This window comes from Denticeps clupeoides, chromosome 16 (assembly GCF_900700375.1).
Source record: "Denticeps clupeoides chromosome 16, fDenClu1.1, whole genome shotgun sequence".
Classification (NCBI taxonomy): Eukaryota; Metazoa; Chordata; class Actinopteri; order Clupeiformes; family Denticipitidae; genus Denticeps; species Denticeps clupeoides.
This window is the reverse complement of record NC_041722.1, coordinates 12723223-12743586: the sequence shown is the minus strand read 5'-3', so window position 1 is coordinate 12743586 and position 20364 is coordinate 12723223. Positions and strand designations below refer to the sequence as shown.

At 44.6% G+C, this 20364-nt stretch overlaps 1 protein-coding gene and 1 long non-coding RNA gene across 2 annotated transcripts in view; both read right to left on the bottom strand.

Moving 5' to 3' along the window:
• Positions 1–20364, bottom strand: part of LOC114766171 (uveal autoantigen with coiled-coil domains and ankyrin repeats protein-like) — a 31276-nt gene that overhangs the window by 7309 nt on the left and 3603 nt on the right. Inside the window, exons 2-15 of the mRNA XM_028956819.1 lie at positions 7145–7275; positions 4539–4627; positions 4365–4429; positions 3634–3691; positions 3312–3382; positions 2858–2964; positions 2596–2777; positions 1726–1763; positions 1142–1195; positions 945–1052; positions 795–827; positions 624–716; positions 466–496; positions 305–354 (exon numbers count right to left, since the gene is read on the bottom strand). Of these exons, the coding sequence (XP_028812652.1) occupies positions 305–354; positions 466–496; positions 624–716; positions 795–827; positions 945–1052; positions 1142–1195; positions 1726–1763; positions 2596–2777; positions 2858–2964; positions 3312–3382; positions 3634–3691; positions 4365–4429; positions 4539–4627; positions 7145–7275 (1110 nt within the window). The remainder of the gene's footprint in view (positions 1–304; positions 355–465; positions 497–623; positions 717–794; positions 828–944; positions 1053–1141; positions 1196–1725; positions 1764–2595; positions 2778–2857; positions 2965–3311; positions 3383–3633; positions 3692–4364; positions 4430–4538; positions 4628–7144; positions 7276–20364) is intronic.
• On the bottom strand, positions 9158–10349 carry LOC114766172 (uncharacterized). The gene is made up of 3 exons (XR_003742751.1): positions 10295–10349; positions 9528–9664; positions 9158–9341 (listed from the first exon to the last, which is right to left on the bottom strand). It is a non-coding gene; the product is annotated as an uncharacterized LOC114766172 (long non-coding RNA).

Genomic DNA, 20364 nt, shown 5'->3' with positions numbered 1-20364 from the left:
GATAAAAATCTTTAGGCCAAAATTAAAAGCTAATAAAACCATAAATCTGTAACCTTCCTGAAGGCTAAAGCGCTGATGGTATGAAATCAGAATCCAGCAGCAGATTTGGCTGCCACTGCCTCTCCTAAGCTTAACTTCGCTGACACAAGCAGCCAGCCTGGGGCCGCTGCATACCGTATTACTGTACCGCACAGTGGGTGTTGAATTCTGCATCACAGCATTTAACTATTTTATAAAGTTCTTTAAACTTTGAAGTTTCTTTATTCTGTAGGATTCAACAAAGGCCTGAGGAGAGTGAGAGTACCTGTGCAGAATCCAGACTGTGAGACTGCTTCACCAGAATGTTGTCTTTACCTGAAGAGAGAACAACAATCTTAAACAACACTGCGGATGAACACACCACCACTCATTAGCAAGGTCTCTCGCTGTAGACCTTTTCTGCAGTAACTTAAAAGATTAACTCACCTTTGATAACAGACTGGCCAGAGTAATCTCCCTGTAATTAAATGCAGGTATATCATTACCCTTCATTTTTTCCAAAGTGCAACAAAAGCCAGCTGTACTCAATTGGGAAAAAAATGAAACAGCTTATGATTAAAACCACATTTGCAGAGATCACGAACCAGGTGGTTCTTATGCTGAACTTTCACAGTTTCCATGGCTCGAGCCACATCCTCCTTCTCCCGGACAGACAGCAGGAGCTTAAGATGTTCCCTCTGAGTTCAGACAAGAAACAAGAAGACATGTTTTTCATCTTCTGTGAAGATATACACACACACACACACAATACAAACCTCATTGTGAATGTCTTCTACAGCTGACTTTTCCTGTAGACCAAAGAGAAAAATTGTAAACAAACAAAAACACAAAAACAGATGTCAGGAGCATTGTGCAGAACATCACGTTAATATTTACGGAGGATTAAACGGTATACAGGACTTTACCTGACTAAGCTGCTGCTGAAGTAGATTCACCTTGTCCACGAGAGCTCTTTGTTCTAGGTGAAACTTCCGGAGACTCTCCTGCTGGTGTTCATTCTGCCGTTCTAGGTCCTACAACAGCCCACAAAAAGTATACTTATTCCACAAGTACTGGACCATAACCAGTGGACAAAAGCTCTTAACACGATGAACCAACTCACATGTATTATTTGTTCTCTACTGGCTGCAGCCTCTGCGTTTGCTTCTGCTAAGTGCTGTAGAGACAGGATCAGTGTTAGAAATTCACTGGCATAACATACGTCCCACATCTTTACCCCTGAATGTGATCATCCTTTCAACGTCTCACGGTAGCTGACATAAAAGTTCCATCCTATGCACAAGTGCTTAGATCTGAGAGCTAGATACCTTCCTTAAAACTTTACTTATTGTCCAACACATTTTTTTTTACTTTTGTTTGTGTCTTTTCACTCTTTGAGCTGCTATGATAAAAACAATTTGTTTCTTATTCAAGTTCACAAACCAAAAAAAAATAGTGCATTATTCATTTCAGCCACCAGATGGCACTAGTTCCTTGTGGTTTCTTTAGAACGAGTGAAAGATTCACATGAACTCAAAATACCGCTACTTCAGATCTTTATTAACAGCACAGGCCGCCAGTGGACAAGGTTCAGTAAACAGATTTAATGACAGCAGAAGTTGAAATAATGAGCAAAGACCTCTTGTTTATTTCTCCCACAGTTTAAGCACCGGAAGTTGTTTCATCTATCAAATAATTGCTGCTTACCTGTCTTTTTTTCTGCTCAAGCCTTGCAGCTTCTTTAGCTGAAGAGAGGAAAAATACAAACAGGAGTTCAAATAAGGATGTGGAGGTAAAAATCGGCAAATACGATTCAGTCAGAGAACAGGCTAATGAGCACTCCAGATCAAACCATTTCAGATGCAGGTGTTTGGGGGATTTTAAAAGCAATTGTGTGAAGCAGTCGTTTGAAAGCGCAAATGACCAGTTCTGCCCAATACAGCTACGCGCAATCGGAAGCTATTGTAAACAGCGCTTCATGAGCACAGTTAATGACAGGTCTCACATGGTGCACTGCAGTGCAGCGTTCAGCTGAAGTGCTGAGAAACGCACACGTCCTTTCATCAGGCAAGGGGTACAGGAGGCAGAAGGCAGTGGGTCCAGGAATTTTTCTTATGCCAGACAGAGAAGAATGGTTCACTAATTCAAGTCTAACTAAAGAGCGTCCAACTGCCCATCTTTTAGTGTGCGTGGGCGTGTGAAAGACTGTGAGCGGGAGGAAGCTCATACTTCAATACCTCAGGCAGCATTTCCTGGACCTCTTCCACTGAGAAGCACTTTCAAGAGAGGACAACGTTTGCTTCTTAGGTCCAGACAGCTGTGCTTGTCTCTTTCCTTGAATGTGTGGCCCTGCAGCGCTTAGCAGGTAAGCGGGTCAGGGAACAAATCCCTCCTTCCACTACTGAGACAGCTAGGCTCTCCTGCTGATCCTAACGCATTCATTCCTACACTCACACCCGACAGGGTGCCCAAAAATTACCAAGAGTCCTGCCAGCAGTCTGGGTGGATGGGTTTTGCTGTGCAAAAGGGAAAGGGGGGAGGGGATGACGAGGCTTGAATGCTGGAATGACTGCCCACCTTTATGGGTGCTGTCCAGGTAACTCTTCACCAGGGAAACAAGCTCTTGGTTCTTCGTTAGACGCGCATAGTGGTAGCTGTCGTGCCCCAAGCCGTCAACAACGGCGACATCTGCGCCATTCTTCAGCAGCACCTCCACTGCATCTTTACAGCCGTATTCACATCCCAGTATCAGAGCAGTCCTAGCAACAAGGATAAGTAGAGGTCAAATGTAATGTAAAGTCATAATTTATTAAAAATCCAAATGTCGGGGTCCACACACTTGTTTTGTTTATCACAGATTGTGAGGTCCCCACCACGCTCCAGCAGCAGCTGGCAGATCCACGGGTGGCACATTTGCGTTGCCAGCATCAGAGGAGTTCGCCCATCCTGCCAATATAATGCAATAAATATTCAAACCTTCAGATAGTATAACATTTTAAAATAAAAATTATTGTAAAAATATCTACAATTGCTTCAACTACTGTTTCCAGTACTGTTTTTTTTTTCCCCAGTACTGCCATGTAACAGACACCTGTTGCCATATATAGTTTATGCTACAAAGTCTACAAAGTCTGGCACTGGAGGTGGTCCTTTTGTCAGAAACTTAAAAAAAGATAGTGAAAGGTTCTCAAACTGATCAGTGCTTTCTCAAAAAAAGGATAAATGAACAGAGACAAAGTCGCAGTTTCAAATGACATTGAGTACTCATTCAATAATAACAAAATAGGACTCACAAAATCAGTAGCATTTACAGTGGCCCCACTGTCACACAGCAGTTTAACACTAGATGAACAGCCGGCCATCACTGCGGGAAGAAACATTAGAATTCAGCATTATTATACTTTTGGAAACCAAACTCTGGCACTGAGACCACAAAAGAGTGCTCCATTTATAAACTCCATTATAAGCTGTAACGTTGTACAGAACCATAACTTCTTGGTAAAAAAATAAATAAATAAATACTAAGAAAAACAACATAATGGTTTCCAGGAAAAAATCCTGCTGACTACAGGGTTCACTGATGCACTCAGGACTGGAAGTGAAGGCTCTATTCACCAGCATCATGCAGCGCCGTTTTCCCTTGCAGGTCCACGTTCCCCACGGGACAATTGTGCTGCAAGGACATAAAAACACAGACATAAGGTGCCTTCGCATTTCACCACAAGCACTGAGGTCTAGGTGACTACGCGAATGTGGCTCCACCGTTGGGTCCCTGCAATGATATGTGGTAGGTGGTGTTCTGAAAAGGCGACTATATTAAAAAAAAAAAAAAAAAATCTCTCTAGCAACAGCTTCCCAAACTAGTAGCGCAGTCAGATGATCAGGGTGCGAAACTCTACACCCTGGGATGCATGCACTGGGATTTACCCCAACGTGCAGGAGGGGCATACAAGGCAAATTCACAAAGTTATAAAACAATTTGAGTCTGTTATTTGATCGCCGTGAGAATTTTTACACCTATTAAGAGCTTTATTACTAATAGTAGCATATGTATGTTTCCATTAAAGTTTCAGCACTTTTCAGGCAGGCAGTAAAAAAGGGGGAAATTGGTTAATTAAACACAACTGATTCACAATGTCTTGTTTCAGCTTCATTTTGTGAGCATGAATGGTTTATACTTGAGGTGACAACCTGCTGCACGGACTGAGGCTCGAAAAATAAAAGGATTGTCACTTCTGCAACATTAATTTCTTGACACCAGATAGTCATGGCCCACAGTTTAGCACATGGGATAGTGTGAGAATATCTTGTGCTCGAACTGAAGGAATGTTGCAACCATTCTGTACCTGCAGCAGCTTCTGCACACATAGTGACTGACTGTTCCTGGCAGCCAAATGCAGGGCACTTTTCCCTGCAGGATATATAAAAAAAAACAATATAACTCACTTTGGAACAGAAGGGACACTAATTAATCACACTCTGCTGCGCGCTAATTTCAGCAGCTCCCACTTCGCGCTTACCAGTGGCATCAGTGGCTGTCAAGTCCACATTATGGCCTAAGATGAGGTTGAGACAATCTAAATGGCCTCTGGTTGCAGCGAGGTGAAACCTGCACAGGATTACATAGGGAACAACAAAAATTCAGAAAAATCATAAAAGGAAGACACTTATACGAAAAAAAAAAAATCTCTTCTCTAAAGAATAATATGTTTCCTGCATGTTTCCTACAGATTAAACAAATATGAACTGCAATGGAAAGCATTTGCACATCACATGACATACAACAAAAGTGTCACAATCATTACGATGAATGAGTGGAATGGTTTGTCACAAGAGGAGGATGTCATGAGCCATTAAATCACCGAACAGCGGAATAATTATTTCACAATTGAGTTTTATCAACATTAAGAAGTACTGCTTTGGTTTTGCACAAATTCTTGACAGAAATGAGGGCAGCATGGAAATGCAGTCAGCAGAAACACCCCAGAGAAGCTTTTGCTGGTGATGATATGGGGGCACCGTGGTCAAGGAGCGTTTGAATATGACACACTGTGGAACGGAGGAAAAAAAGACTGAGGCGGAGACAAGCAGACTGACACCTCGTTCCGGGAGCGGTTATTAAAAGCCGTGTGGACAGAGAGGAGACGTTAGACAACAACTCTGCCTGGAGAACCTTGACCCGTATCTGACCGCAGACGGCCAACATTACTAGCTTCTTCAGGAAAGAGAGAGAGAGAGAGATAAAAGAGAGAGATATATATAAAATTTTTGCTGCTCTTTGACTCTCCAACTGGATCTTCCTCCTGTCCTCTTCATGCCCAACCATTAGCTAACTTCTTCAACCCACAGACATGTCATTCCAGCCTGGCACCACCTCCCTGACAGACTGTCAGCTCTGCTGTATCCAGTATACGCTCTATATTTATAGAAAGGTGTGGCGGGAGGGGTTGCGGTGATGAAAGCTGGTGCTTAACACCCCTCCAAACAAACACCTCTGAAGTTGTATAATTAACAGTGCGCCACTAAACAAGGCCAGCGAATGAACCGGCCTCTCCAGCCTCCTGGTCCTGGGGTTGTGGCGTCTGATTGAATGAGGAAAGTGGACGCGTGCCATAGCGGCCCGGGTCTCTTCTCTCCAGCAGATCAGCGCTGGGGAGGTTCAGGCATGAACATGAGTGTTGACTTCTCAAAGTTTTATTAAACTAAGCGCAGATGTAAATCCCCGTGATATAAGCAGGCATTACAAGCTGTGAGCGAGATGTTATTGAAGTAATGACCCCGGGGGTCTTAGATGGAGAAAGAAATAAATAAATAGATAGACAGACAGATAAAAATAAATAAATAAATAAATAGACATGCAATCCACCTCGATACTGAACAATACGTCCCGCGCTATGACTTCACATCTGAGATTTGCATCTTCCTCTAGAGGTCACACAGCCACCCGCAAGCATCCGCTTACATGCAGCAGCAGGGACTGGGGGCAGTGCCGGCGACAAGCGAGCTTCGTGTATCAAGACAGTGTTTATTGCGCCCAGCTCCATTTCCCCGCAGCCTAGGGTGGCGTCTGTGAAGGCGGCGAATGTGCTTGATTTAGTCCTGAGAAATTCCATCACCTTATTATGAGATGATGGTCCTGCTTCCTCGCAGCAGCAGCAGCAGCAGCAGCAGCGCCGGTCTGGAAGCATTTCGCACACATCCCAAAATACCCGGAGGCGCATCCACTCAAAACCTGCCACTCACTACTAAAGAATAACAAAGCGGCCTTTTCAAATCACTTCTTCGCCCGACTTCACCTACGTCAATGACTGAAAACAGCGGTCGCTCCTTTTGTAAGGACACGTGAAAGAAAAGAACGTATTGAGACAGGCTTCAGGAAGAGATTTAGTTTTACAGTTATTGTCTGCTATTGGAGTGAGAGGTGGTACAAAGGCAATCGGACTTTAAAACGTTGTGTCGTCTGTAATCCCAAAATAACCCACAACTTCTCAGAGCTTGTATGGCCTTCAACCCAAGGACAAGCATCACGTGACCCTGGCGGGCCCTACAATTACATTAAAAGATTGTTCCAATTTTATACAAGTCTTCAACAAATCTGCCCTGTTCGGCTTGGCCACTTCCCCAAAGGGGCCGTTCTGGTCAACAAGGCCCGACCACAGCGCGCTTCCCATAACTACCCCTGAACTCCAAACTACAGAGACAAACCTCAGCGCAGATTACACACAAACACAAACCAGGCTAAACAGATTCTGTAAATACCACGACTTTCAGGGAAAGAAAGAAAAAAATCCCGGTCCTAAAACACTTCCATGTGTTCACACTGAGACGTTTTCAGAATGAAGGGACCCAGACAGGCATGGCAGGGCAGGAACCCATACCAGGGATATCAATAAGGGGTGTGGTGTTTACACCCCTAATCTCATTTTCCACACCAATACTACAGAACAAGCAGCTTCTCGTGACAAACGGAGCATTAGCGCATGGTGACGCACGACACCCGAACTGCAACCCTAGTTAAGTCATACACAGCCCAATGCGGGACAAAGGAGCGCGAGAGGGAGAGTTTGGTATGAAAACGTGGCGAGGATCTGTGGGAGGAAGTAGATGGGTGGGGTGGACTACTCACGCTGAGCGACCCTCCACATCCAGTTTGGTGGGGATGATGCCTTTCTTGCTCAGCACGGCGGCCACCTTGTCCACCTCGCCGCGTTCCACCGCCTTCATCAGCCGGTCGTCATACTTATTCCAGTCTGTGTTCTGACAATAGGAACGTGCACAGTTATTACATACAATAATTATAATATTTATTAAAAACACATGATTTTTGGGTTCTCTTCCTGTCGCTAACCAAACACACAGACCACAAAGACAAAGCAGCAGTTTTTAAGTTAAAAACAGGAGTGAGGCGAGTCAAAGCAAGCTGTTAAATCCCAGAGGCACCGTATATCAGAGATGTTGACTGCACAGTTCCACCAGCAGCAGCATTCCTCACTCAACTCCCTGGAGTTTCGTAGGAACCGTGAGACTCATTCCCCTGAACACTGCCAGCTAAACGGCAGATAAAAAAAAAAAAAACGTTGCATTTGGAAGATCCGAGCCGGATACCTACAAAGTACATGGAGGTGCACTTAAGCCATCGACTCATTGTTACGGGCGCTGGTCCTCTGGTGGGCTGCTACCGACTAAAAACCAAAAAATGTATCCAAAAAAAAAAAAAGCCACTCAGCCAGCGAGTGGGACAGGGGAACATGAGTTTGTGCCTCAGAGTCCCGCACAGGAGAAGAGGGACTTGCAGCGAGGCTTCCTCGGCTCTCCGCGGCCCTGGCGCTCTCCCTGCGACTTCATCCCTGCGCCGCTCGCGGCCGTGTGGGGCGAGAGGCTGGCCCTGGGACAGCCCCGAACAGCTCCTCCTCTGGGCTGAGTCTCTGAGCGCTCCCCGGTCCGCCCCAGCGCCGGACGGGAGATCCCCTTTCCTGCCCTGCAGCGTCCGTGGCCCCCCCCCCACCAAATGGCAAGGTCAGCCTCTCGCTCTCAGTAAATAAAGGAGCCGTGGCCGGGTTCTAAAATATCCCGGTAAACACTGAGCAGACGAGCCCTCAGACTGGCTACTTCTTTATTCCCCACCGCTGATGACCGATTGGACGACAGGTCTAATAATACATCCGGAGCATGCTGCACCGATGAGTAATTGCCACACGGTCCATCCTGGCAGAACCTCGCCAGCGCCAGCACGCACCCCAGCAACTAGAAATATTAACCTATGGGGATTACGGTCTCAAATTTTAGAGGCCACTGGCCGGGGCCCAGAGGGGACCCTTCCAGTCGCACTTAAACCGTCTACCAACTTGATCCTGGCAGCGGGGCGGCTGATCCCAGCGCACGGTAGCTGGATTATGTGTCGGCTTTTTACAATCAGCTGTCTGGGAGCGCAGACCCCCCCACCCCAACCACCGCACCTTCACGGTAAACACCGTGCACTGGTGCTATTCCCAAAAAGTCTACGTCATTATTTATTTATCGTTATATAAAGAGGGAGTTTGGGGAGGGGTGGGGGGGGCGTTTAATTTACACACACCGCGTCAGCGCGATCTCCTGTTACGCCCCTGCTGCCGGAGGCGCGTTAAACGAGCGCCGGTGATATTCTGCAAACATGCGAAAAGGCCTTCCGCATGACACATCGGATGAATGGTCGGTGTCCCCTTACTAAGCTGCTTCGCCGCATAGAAACAAAGGAACAAAAATGGACCACCTTCACCGTCCCATTTGTCACCTGAAATAAACGCAAGTGGCCCCGGCAGTTTTTCTCAGAAGCATTTACAGAACTCGAGGAAAAGAGATGCACTCTAGATGCACTAAGTTCAGAAATGCACTGAATATAAGAAAAACATCGCGCTTGAAAATATAAATGGAACATGAACTATGGAACTGCAGGGCAGATTCTGGGAAGTTGCTTGTCTTTGCAAAAATTCTTTGAAAGTGAAAAGGACACAAGACATAAAACGAAAGTGCTTTAGCTATTGGTGTAAAAAAATAAAAAAAATAAAAAAAATAAATTAATAGGAGAAAATATTTACAATCTCTGCATATCCATTACAATATTTGATTAGGTCAGTACCTCTTTTTGTTTTTTGCCCCCCAACAGGACGTCATGCTGGGCAGCTGCACGTCCCCCATACCTAAATCCAACACTGGTAATACCTCTTGTGCATACGGGTGTCGGCGGACAAACATGATCTCTGCTGAGGACCACCAACCCAAACATGCAGACAGACGATCAACGCTGTATTTCAAGCATTCTGATGGGTTATCCTGTGGACATGAAGCTTAAAGCAAAAGAAAAATGCATCATTTGCCTTCACCTACTAACTAAGCTGAATGATGTTTAAGATGACATCAACATGTGATTTTCATTTCTCTAAACTGCAGAAACTACCATTAAAAGTAGGTGTTGACCTTTCAACCTAATTTCACAACTTCAAAAGGTCAAGAAGTTGCACAAAGGGCCACACCTGATTATTGTATTAATGCAGGAACTGGGCAAGAAACCATGAGGGTGACACTCGGGCCTGTTCCCCAGATGACGTACAATACTGGGTCCCTCAGCAAGACCCAGAGTTGCTCCAGCGTGCAACCAGTAATCGTTGCTCTGGATACGAGAGTAAGCAAAATGGCATGTAATTTAATTGTAATAAACAAAGGCACAGAATTGCTATGTGAACCAAACACAGCTTCAAAAAAAAATTTTTTTTACATATATAACATAAATGCTACATTTTCTAAATGTTACCACCTGTAAGGGCTGATTTATACTCCTTATACATACAAAAGTGACCAATAGAGTGTCTAGTAATACATTTACATTTTACATTTACGGCATTTATGAGACGCCCTTATCCAGAGTGACTTACAATCAGTAGTTACAGGGAGCCTAGTGGGTAACATTCTCGCCTGTGAACCAGAAGACCTGGGTTCAAATCCCACTTACTACCATTGTGTCCCTGAGCAAGACACTTAACCCTAAGTTGCTCCAGGGGGACTGTCCCTGTAACTACTGATTGTAAGTCGCTCTGGATAAGACCGTCTGATAAATGCCGTAAATGTAGCTGGCAAGTCTTCAACCTTTCGACTTTTTTTTTTTTTTGTTTAATGCAAAATTAGACAGAAGGCTTTCTGCATATCCATGTTTAACACAGAGTACAAATAAACTTTAAAGCATTACAGCACTGGCTGCCTAATAAACTGCTCCCATGTGTGCAGGTTAACACCCAGTCCTGACCTTTCTGTGCCGCGGTATCTCATCCTAAAAGCAACAGTCTCGGCTGCAACGACAGCCTAATGGGACTTATATATGCTCCAATATACTGACAGATGGATTCCCTAGTGATGAATACACTTCTTGATATCTGAGAAGAGCGTCCTGAGGAGGTGGTCAGTGTGTGTGTGTGTGTGTGTGTGTGTGTGTGTGTGTGTGTGTGTGTTTGAACAGGGGAGCCAGCACTCAACATCACCCAGCAGTGAAAACAAAGCCCCGTCCTAAAACGGCAGGCTGTGACAGGCAGTGATTTACATGGGACAGCAGTGAGAGTGACTGCTTCTCCCCCCCCCACACACACAGCCGTGAAACTCTGCAGCCACCTGCAGGTGGATGACAAGCCCCGGCAGAACACTCTTGCTTTTTCAGGTTTTCCTGGGCACTGCTCCGCATGAATCATTCCCTGAACGCCTTTCCATACATCCCGGTGCAGACTGAAGGAGCGATGCGGACGGGAAGTACCAGGATGAGTAGTGATAACATCCTGCAGCGGCTAGTGAACAGCTCAGCTCTGATCACGCAGAGACCGGAACGTTCCGGCTGGGGCAGACATGACTCAGGAGAGCGAGACACTGCAGACTTGGGGGGGAGGACAGAAAAATGCCCCTTCTCCGAAGGCAGCAGCCCATGAGAATAGTCTTCAGGAATGCAGCACGGTATCTTGGGTGATCATCTTTATGCCTTTCACCCCCTCAAATATTCTAACAAAAAACAAAAAGCTTGGGGTTACAGAGTTAGATGTAATAAAAATGAATTCAGGCCTCCGCTATGACACGCAAAACATCCATTGCAACATCCACAGCCCTACTGACTACATGGTGTAAGCTCTGCCTCACTGTCTTGTGACTGTCTTGCAACTTCCCTGAGTAAGACACTTAACCCTGAGTGTCTCCAGGGGGTTTGTCTGTCCCTGTAACTGCTGAGTGCAAGTTACTCTGGATGAGAACGTCTGAAAAATTATGTATGTTAAGTGTCTTGCTCAGTAAGTGTGGTTTGAGGTCTTCTGGTTCACAGCAGAGTGTCTCAACCACTAGGCTACTATAACCGAGCTTGTACTGCCCTGCAACCAGACCTTAAATTGGTTCTGGTGTTTCTTAACAGCCATATCATGAATGTAGTGGGTTTGTGCAGGTTGAAACAGAACCACAGATGTACACTGTCACCAACAGTACAGTGAAACCCCTCCAATCACTTCCATGGCCACAGGTAGGGGTGTTTGAAAATGTCGATAAAGCAATACATCATGATATTTTACGTGGTAAAATATCATACCTGTCCCTGAATCGATATCAATACAATATCATATCAACCTCCACTTGTGTAGATGGCGCTGTACAGCTGGGTACTTTCAATTACTGCTTTGCATTTCACACAGACCGATCACAGCATCTTGTATTTCAACTGATTTTACATATTCAGTGAACTGTAGAAGATCGCAATATGTGCAGTATGGTCATATCATGATACATATCGTATCATGAGATCCTTGCCTATCTACACCCCTAGCCACAAGTATATAAAATCAAGCACATAGCAGAAATAATGCAGACTGCATCCAACACTGGCCGCTCTCAGGAGGCCAGTGAATTCAAACCAAGATAGGAGGCCACCAATGCAACAAGTTCATTTGCAAAATTTCCTTGCTAACAAATATTCACGGTGAACTGTTAGTGGTTCTATAACAAGGCGGCAGCAAGAACAGTGTACAGAAAGCTTCAAGTGACTGGTTTCCATGGGCGGGCAGCTGCATTCAAGACTTATCACGCTTCTCCTGTGGCAATGTCATGGACGAGTCTGGTGCCAGGAGAAAGGTACTTGTCTGACTGCATTGTACCAAGGGTAAAGGGGGTGGGGGCCGACCTTGGTCCCTTAGTTCCATTGAAAGGAACTCTGAATACTTCAAAAACAATTTGGACAGTTTCATGGTCCCAACTTTCTGGGAACAGTTCCTCTTCCAACATGACTGCACACCAGTGCACAGAGCAAGGTCAATAAAGACAAGGATGAGCCAGTTTGGTTTAAAGGAATTTGAAAGGTCTCCACATGGCCCTGACTAGCGAGCCATGCTTTCTTGTCCAACATTGAGTGCATGTCTTCACACTATTTAAAAGAGTGCATGCATCTTATCTCATCTTATCTACAACCACCAGCGCGAGCACCCTGATCTGTCAGACCAATAATTTTTCTCTGTGGGAGGACTTGTCCAGACTAACCAGCCTGAAAAAATGACAAAACACACACACAAAACATTACACTTCAGATTATATTTAATAATTTTGTTAATAAAAAAAGATAATAGCCACCTTACAGTCGGCCAGCCAAATATGATTTATGATTTCATTGTGCATACATTTATAATGAGGAAATATAGATAACATTAATCACTTATTGGCAGTGGATTTTGCAACCTTAAAAGGTGCTCCAGATAAAAAATGGTGAGCTTTTTAAAGAAGGACTGTAGAGGTTGCAGTGCGGACAAAGACTGATCAATTTGGGTAGTAGTAGTAAGCAGGCCGACTTGACCAGAGAACGTACCCAGCAAGTATACAACTTCTCACCCAGCAGCCACTGCAGGCTGTTCATATTATACCCTAATGCACCGAGGACCAATTACATGCTGCAGAAGGGAAATGAACCGCGATTAGGCCATGCACTGCTGTAATGGGCCGCGCTATTTCCATGCTGACCTACACGCCAAAGCAGGGGCAGACTGCAGTGTGAGGAGCCTGTCGTTAAGGGTTGGGCAAATTGATGCTTTAATTAGCCAGACCCCCCAAGGAGGCTACTGTTGACAGTCCGTGCCAAGTGTGTGAAGAGAAGGCCATGCGGTGGCATGTAAAGCGGCTATAGAAAGACAGCTCCAGACCGGGAGCTGTCTGAGGGTCCCACCCACCCTGAGATGACAGAGGCTGCCCCATTCATCAAACGCTGCTGCGACGCTGGCGTCACTGTGGCTGCCGGCACAATCGCAGTCGCTTTGACAGCGTTATTTCCAGGTAATGCAGTTAGACACACTGCGGTCCCCAGATCGTCCCATCATTTCCATTTAACCGCAAAATGGAACAATGGATGTGACATTCCAGTCCCATTTCTACCACGTCCCTTTGAGTCTCCACATGACAGTTTAATTTTCCAGAGCCGTGAGACATTCATCAACTCGAAAAAGTTGAGAAGCAGTGACTGCAAAAGACAGCCAGAGAGAGAAAAGGGAGAGAATCCAGCACCTCACCGGTCCCTGCTGACGACCCGGTGTCTGGACAGCTGCTGCCATTTAAACTGACCCCTGACCTCCAGGTCACGCATTTTCCCAGCTATTTTCCCCCACTTCCGACACGTAGCTGACGGACAGAGGGATCAGCTTTCTGTCGTCCATCAAGCCCTCGGCTGCCTCAGTGTCACCAGGTCACATTATTTCACAAGGCAACACGTTCACGTGGTCTTCAGCCCCTTACAGGTCTGTTTTGTGGCCCCCGGTTATCTGACACAAGAGGACAGGAGAAACAGGAAAGGCCAAAAGACCTTGTTTGGTTACCAGACAGAAAAAAGTGAGTGAAACGAGGGTCAGATAAAAGAGAGAAATTGTAATGTTTAGTTGCTCATATTTCTCTAGTCCGGTTCATTCATGACAACCTATTAAAAACAAAATTACAGAGCATGTGATCGCTTTTTAATGATTAGGCCAAAAAATATATAAATTCAAATCAATCAGAAGGCCTCATAAGAATTTACCATTCATCATGCCAATAATCACTTTTCATATGGGGCACCAAAGTCATTCCTGACTCTGTTAAACAGACCATAAAAGAAAAACTATGGACCCAACCACCAGAATAAATCTGCAAAGTTAAAATAATAGGCGGTTTCAGGCTGGTTTAATGGGGGAAATGTGTAAAATGTGAAATAAACATTGGTCAACCTGAAACCCATTCTAATGAAAATTCCCTAAATGTCTGAGATTTCAAGACCGTGACCTCAACCTGCTCCGGAGGCAGAAACACCATAGAGTAGCAGCAGCAGCGTCACAGACACATTTTAATTCCTTCCCCAGCAATAACAGCGGCCTTTGCCGGGGTATGAAAACAGGGCGCCTTATTGCTTTTGGCGGCTGCGGTCGGCATGTTGTTCCAGCTGGACTGATGACATGCATGTGGATAAGCGAACAGCCAAACTCCAGCAGGAAACCGTGAACGTTCCCGAACTGTGGCTCCCGCTCGCTCACAGCGGACCGGTATAATCTCACTAGCAGGTACGAGGTCCAGTCAAGAAAAAGTATGCAACACAGTTTCTATTCCCATGTATTTCTTTACGATCAAGTGTGATTGTCAGGAAGCTTGTGGTGCTTATTTTTGTCCTAAATATTCAAATCATCCCAGAGTTTGTTTTGTACGCCGACATCAGTCAAGCAACATTCCAATACAGGCTTACAGACAACAGGCTGGTTGGGACTTGTTTTAGACGTCTCTCCACCCTTATCCTCTCTCTCGTTCTCCCCTTTGCTGCATAAACAAACATGCAATGCTACATGTTGCCTCTAGAGGGCAGCACACAGAGTATAAACAGACAGCGATCACAGAATTAAAATAACAAATGTAAGAGAAAATGATTGATTGAAGAACATAACATGTCATATATGTGTGAACACACCCACAAAGGAATAACTACCAGGATCATAGCAATAATTACTAATAGTTTACTGGGTCACAATATTGAATATGTAAAAATCTATTAACTAATAAAGGCCAGGAACGAAAAAGGCCTACATATTACAAATTATCAATTAAAATATTACAAACAATGTCTAATATCTAGTTGGGTGACATAGGAGTCGTTTTAGTACAGCAGGAGGTTTTCACTTCCCTCTCATTTGGATTTGTGTGACTAAATGAAGTGGCTTTCAGCAGAACAGGGTTTTTGTAATGGCGTGCCTACGTGTCCTCTTGTCTGATTGAGCAGATTAGGGGCCCGCTGATAATCTCTGGTCCCCCGGACACTGCAGGGGGGCCCAAGCACAGAAATCCCCTCACCCATGAACATCCCTGGACAAACAGAGCCAACATGTAGAACAGCACGGACACCAAAAGAGAACCAAAACAGGCGCTGGCCCGCCATGGTAGAGCTTAGTCCCGAGGCACTGTGAGAAACGTCCCTTCAAATGAAAATCAAACGCAGTTTCAGTCCAAACAACGTATCTTTATTTTATTTAGAGAGTAATCTCCAGTTCTGCATTTTCCATTATAGTGTCAGCAAAACAGGCTACATACACAACTTCCTGAACAAATATCCTCATAGGTCAAAGATCGGAAAACTTCATTATCCTGGAAACTCTAACATTCTCAATGAGAGAAGAATAAATATGCATGGTATATTAAACATGTGCATATTAATCTGTGCATACAAACAGTTTGTGTTTTGCCCAGTCCGCAGAATCCATCCATCTCCGACGTAATCTGATTACACGCCAAATCATCTTTTAAGGGAATTTTGTCGTTCTGTCTTCTAGCCATCTGGAAGAAAGAACCGGCCTAATCCCCCCCGCCCCCCTCTTGTAATGTAAAATTAAGCCTAGCAACAAAAGCATAGCTTCTCTAACAAATGCCACTGCTGGTCTCCAAATGTAATCTGTAGAATGAAAATGGCACTCTTCTTCTAAAAAATAAGGAATTCCTTAATCCAATAATTCGTTTCATATGAAGCATTTTACAGATTTGCTGAGTGGCAGCATCAGCATTAGGTGTAGTATCTGGACTCGTGATGGCAATGAGGCATGAGAGGTCATGTGGATCAGTGAAGTTGTCATCAAACATAAGAGCCTGATAGTGACAGAAAAGTAGTAAAGTAGCTCAACAGGCTATGGCTGCATAGCAACATATCAGTAGAAAAAAAAAAAAAAAAAAAACAGCGCTAGAGGCATTTACACAGAATTTAACACTAGGGTGGTAACACGGTCGCCTATGAACCAGAAGACCCAGGTTCAAATCCCACTTACTACCATTGTGTCCCTGAGCAAGACACTTAACCCAGGGTGGGGGGACTGTCACTGTAACTATTGATTGTAAGTCGCTCTGGATAAGGGCGTCTGATAAATGCTGTAAATAACTTGCTACTGTACTTGTAATATTTCCCTTTTGAAAGACTTTTTACTTTAACTACATTTCAAAGTCAGATAGCTTTCTTTTTAATCTACTACATTATACACATACACATTATACGTTGTTCCTTTTTACTTATGAGTTATTATTTGATATTACTGCAGCAAACAGTTTCTTATAACACCCCAGGAAATGTAATAAAGCATTGTGATTTTACATTAAATCTGCCTGGCTCTGGCAAGGTTTATTTTCCAAAAAGAGAACATTTTAAAAATGACCTGTGAACGCGGCGCTCCTCACATGTTCAGTGCAGCAGTGTGTCAAAATAATACTGACATAATCATCCCAATACATGTCATATTAACAGTGCATTACATCAAAGGTTATTGTTTGAAATGTCATTTATATTTTCGCTGTTAGTGGCGACTATTCAAATCTGATCATAAAAACAAGCAGAGCAACAAAAAACATTTTTTCAAGCAAGCATTTTGTAACCCTCAAGTCATGTTTAGCGCAGCAGATAAAGCTTCAGGTAAACATGACACCTACAAACACCACGCCCCTGATGTCAGCTACGCATCTTTCTTCTGAATTTAAACAAACACCAGTTCATAAGAACAGTTTGGAGGAGAAACACTGAATGGAATCACAGTCCTTGTTCCAAGAACAAAGTTATGTGACGAACAAGACCAAAAAAAGGTTCTCTTTTATATGGTATTTTATTTGAAGTGACTCGTCCGGACGACTGAAACACGGTAGATTGAGTTAAGCATGTCAAGCTGCTTTGTTGCCTCAGGGTCAGCCATTCATGGACGAAGCAATGAATAGTTGTCTGAGGAATGTCGGCACCCCTCACTAATATAAAAGCATGAAAAGTTAAAGAAATTAGGTCACACAAAATAATAGCTATGGGGTTGGAAAATAAAAAATAATAATTTAACAATTTTAAATGGCCAAAACAGTGTCATGACCTCAGTTCTCATTTAAATTCAGTGGAAGGCACATCTCCCTACCGTTGCATGCGTCTGACATCCAAAAATGCAGGATTTTCAAAGGAACTTGCAATGACCGAAGAAAACAATACAATGTATTATGCTCACAATAAAATTTCACACATTCTTGCGTTTTTATTGATACACTTCATGAATTTTCCACTGTAGTGTAGCACAGCCAGCATGGCTCTGTACAGTTGTGGTCCCTTAAGGGGAGCATCTCCCATTTACTCAAATTTTTCTTTTCATTAAAGATTAGGGGTGTTGAAATTAATCATATAGTCGATGCATTGTGGACGATTCTGCATGGATGCAGTGCAGAACATGATAGAGTATATCATTATTATGTTGCTTGGTGATTTTCTGGCGGTGGCATAAAAATTCTTGTGAGGAAAAAAAAAAAAAAAAAAGTAGTGCCGGTAGTGACTGTGGTTGCCTGATGTACAGAGTACAGTGCTGCACGGCGTGCCAATCGGTGGTCCACCAGTCCATTGTCCTGCACCACAGTAAAAGTTGAAATTTGTTGAACTTTGACCGCGGCGCGCCATGACGCAATTTCGCACGACCAATAGAATCAAAGCGGGCGAGTGTTCATTCAGCCACTGAGAAACACACACACAAAGCGGGAACGGAGGAAAAGCAGTTCCTAATGGTCTCCGAGTGTCCAGTCTTACCGGGAGATTAGAAATACACGCATATTTTTTTTGCACTGATCCCCCGTGGCGAGCAAGGAGTTCGCTCTGAAAGCGGCTTGAGATTTTCTTTAAAAAAGGTCTGCGTTCAGTCCCCGCTCACCTCAGGTGGTTTTCTGGCTTTTGTGGCTTCAGATTCTAACGGGTTTGGGTTGTGTTGTGGACGAAACTCTGGTGAAGCATGCAGCGAAAAGAGGCCCGCTGATGGGGTTTCCATTACACTCTCTACTTATTATGCTTACAGCACCTCAGTTCCGCCACGCCCGGGTAAATGTCGGTAACCGTTCGTACTTGAGACGGGGACATTACATTAATAAAGAAGCTTGGACCAGTCTGCTCGGTTTTTGCTGACAGTTTTTCTGCTCATTGTAGCAAATCCACATGTGTATGAGCCTTTAACTGTTGTATTTCAGAAAATTTATGGGATGCATTGCGATGCATCGATATTGAGACATTAATCGTTTCAAATCAAATCGAATCGTGAGACCAGTGAAGGGGCGCACCTCTAATAAAGATAGGACACAATGAAACACTGAGGTTTGTTAACTAAGGCTTAACATATTGCTAAAATGAACAAGATGGAGATCAGATCTCATTTTAAAAGTAGTTCATGCAGAAGTGGAGACACGCAGGCTTTTCCTCTCAGCTGTCTGAACTCTTCCTCTTGCACCATGAACCAAGAACGCAAAGCCAGGGCAACGGCCAGCACAAGACCACACCAAGAGCATCTGGTACAAAGCTCAATACACTGGCACGACCCCCTCGACCTTTCCTGTGCACTCCATCAACCCCAGTTAATGCAGGCCAAGAGAAGCAATATGGCTGAACCAAGCACATTCAGTGTGCCACGCACCTCTACACCAGCTGCGGTTATGCACATGCTGTATCTTAACATCCAGAAATAATTAACCCACGCAGTATACTAATATTATAACCTGAACTTTGATCCAAGACATTAGCAGCCAGCCCTGAATTATCACCCCTGGTTATTATTTTAGTCCCAGATTCAGGAAATAAATGATGGGTTTTATGCAACATGACAAAACCGGCAAAAAAAAAACAGCAGACCAGGCACAAGGATAAAAAGTGTTTCCTTTCTGTCGTGTAGAAAAACAAGGATGAAAAGGCGGAAGCGTTTCCAAATGGAGGGCATGGCACAGGGATGCGTGCCAGGTGACCCCAGCGCGGGGAGAGTGCCCTTCTCCAGGGGAGGGGGGCTCTTTTTGCAGATGGCCATTGAGTGAGAGAGCTTTCAGATAGCCGTGAAGGACTCCTCTGGGTCTATTCACTCAGACCCGAGGAAGCCAGAAATGCTGAGAAGGACTGGGGGGGTGGTGTGGCGACTGGGTGGGGTGGGTTTGTGGTGGGGGTGTAACCACTTTTGTGAGTTCTCGTAACACATGCCTATTGGATGATGGCCTTTTGTGAGAACTTGTGTGGGCAGGCTGCTAAGGGGCGGTGACGTGAGGGGGGGCAGAAAAACAGCTCAGAAGAAGGAGCCTAATCACTCCTCCTTACATTCCATCCTCCGAGACGCCTCTGCACGTGTAAACGAAGCCATGGTGGAACCGCCAGGATTCCACCCTATCGGCCTGTGAATAACCACCGGCTTGGCACCAGGTTCCACAAATACCATCAGGATAGGAATTTTTGATTAGGGCAGCATTGTTTCTGGATAAAACTGCAGCGGTGCTGTGAGGTCCCTGGGCAGACCCCCCCGCTCAGGTCCGCCTCGTGCGTTCGGAAACAACCTTGAAATACGAGACGTTTCACCTTCTGGACAAAAACCAGCCCATTTCCGTGGCTAGTGGCTTACTACTGTAAAGGAATCCCACCTCAGGGGCGAGGTGCTCTCTGACGTTTTGTCTGTGAGCTGAAGCCGCTCCAGGGAGGGGAGAGGTGGATCACATAACCGTAAGAGGTGGGCAGGTCCAGACAATTCAGCCGAGAAAGAATAGAACAATTGAGTCATTTGATTTCACCAAGTGAATTTTTTTTCTACGGGTAAAACTAATACATTCATATAAATATATTATTTAGCAATCATATTAGGATTCTAAAAACATTAAATAACCAAAACAATGTTTTCAAAAATCTGAATAAGTGAAATAAGCCTGGAAATGTTTAATTATTTCTTTACTACCGGAGGGGGTGGGGCGTTGTGCACTTCACCAGCCTACAGTTCCACCTTCAGCACCTCAAAGCACTCATGTAGTAGCCTGACATACAAACGACTCTCCAACCAAACAAAAATTCACAGA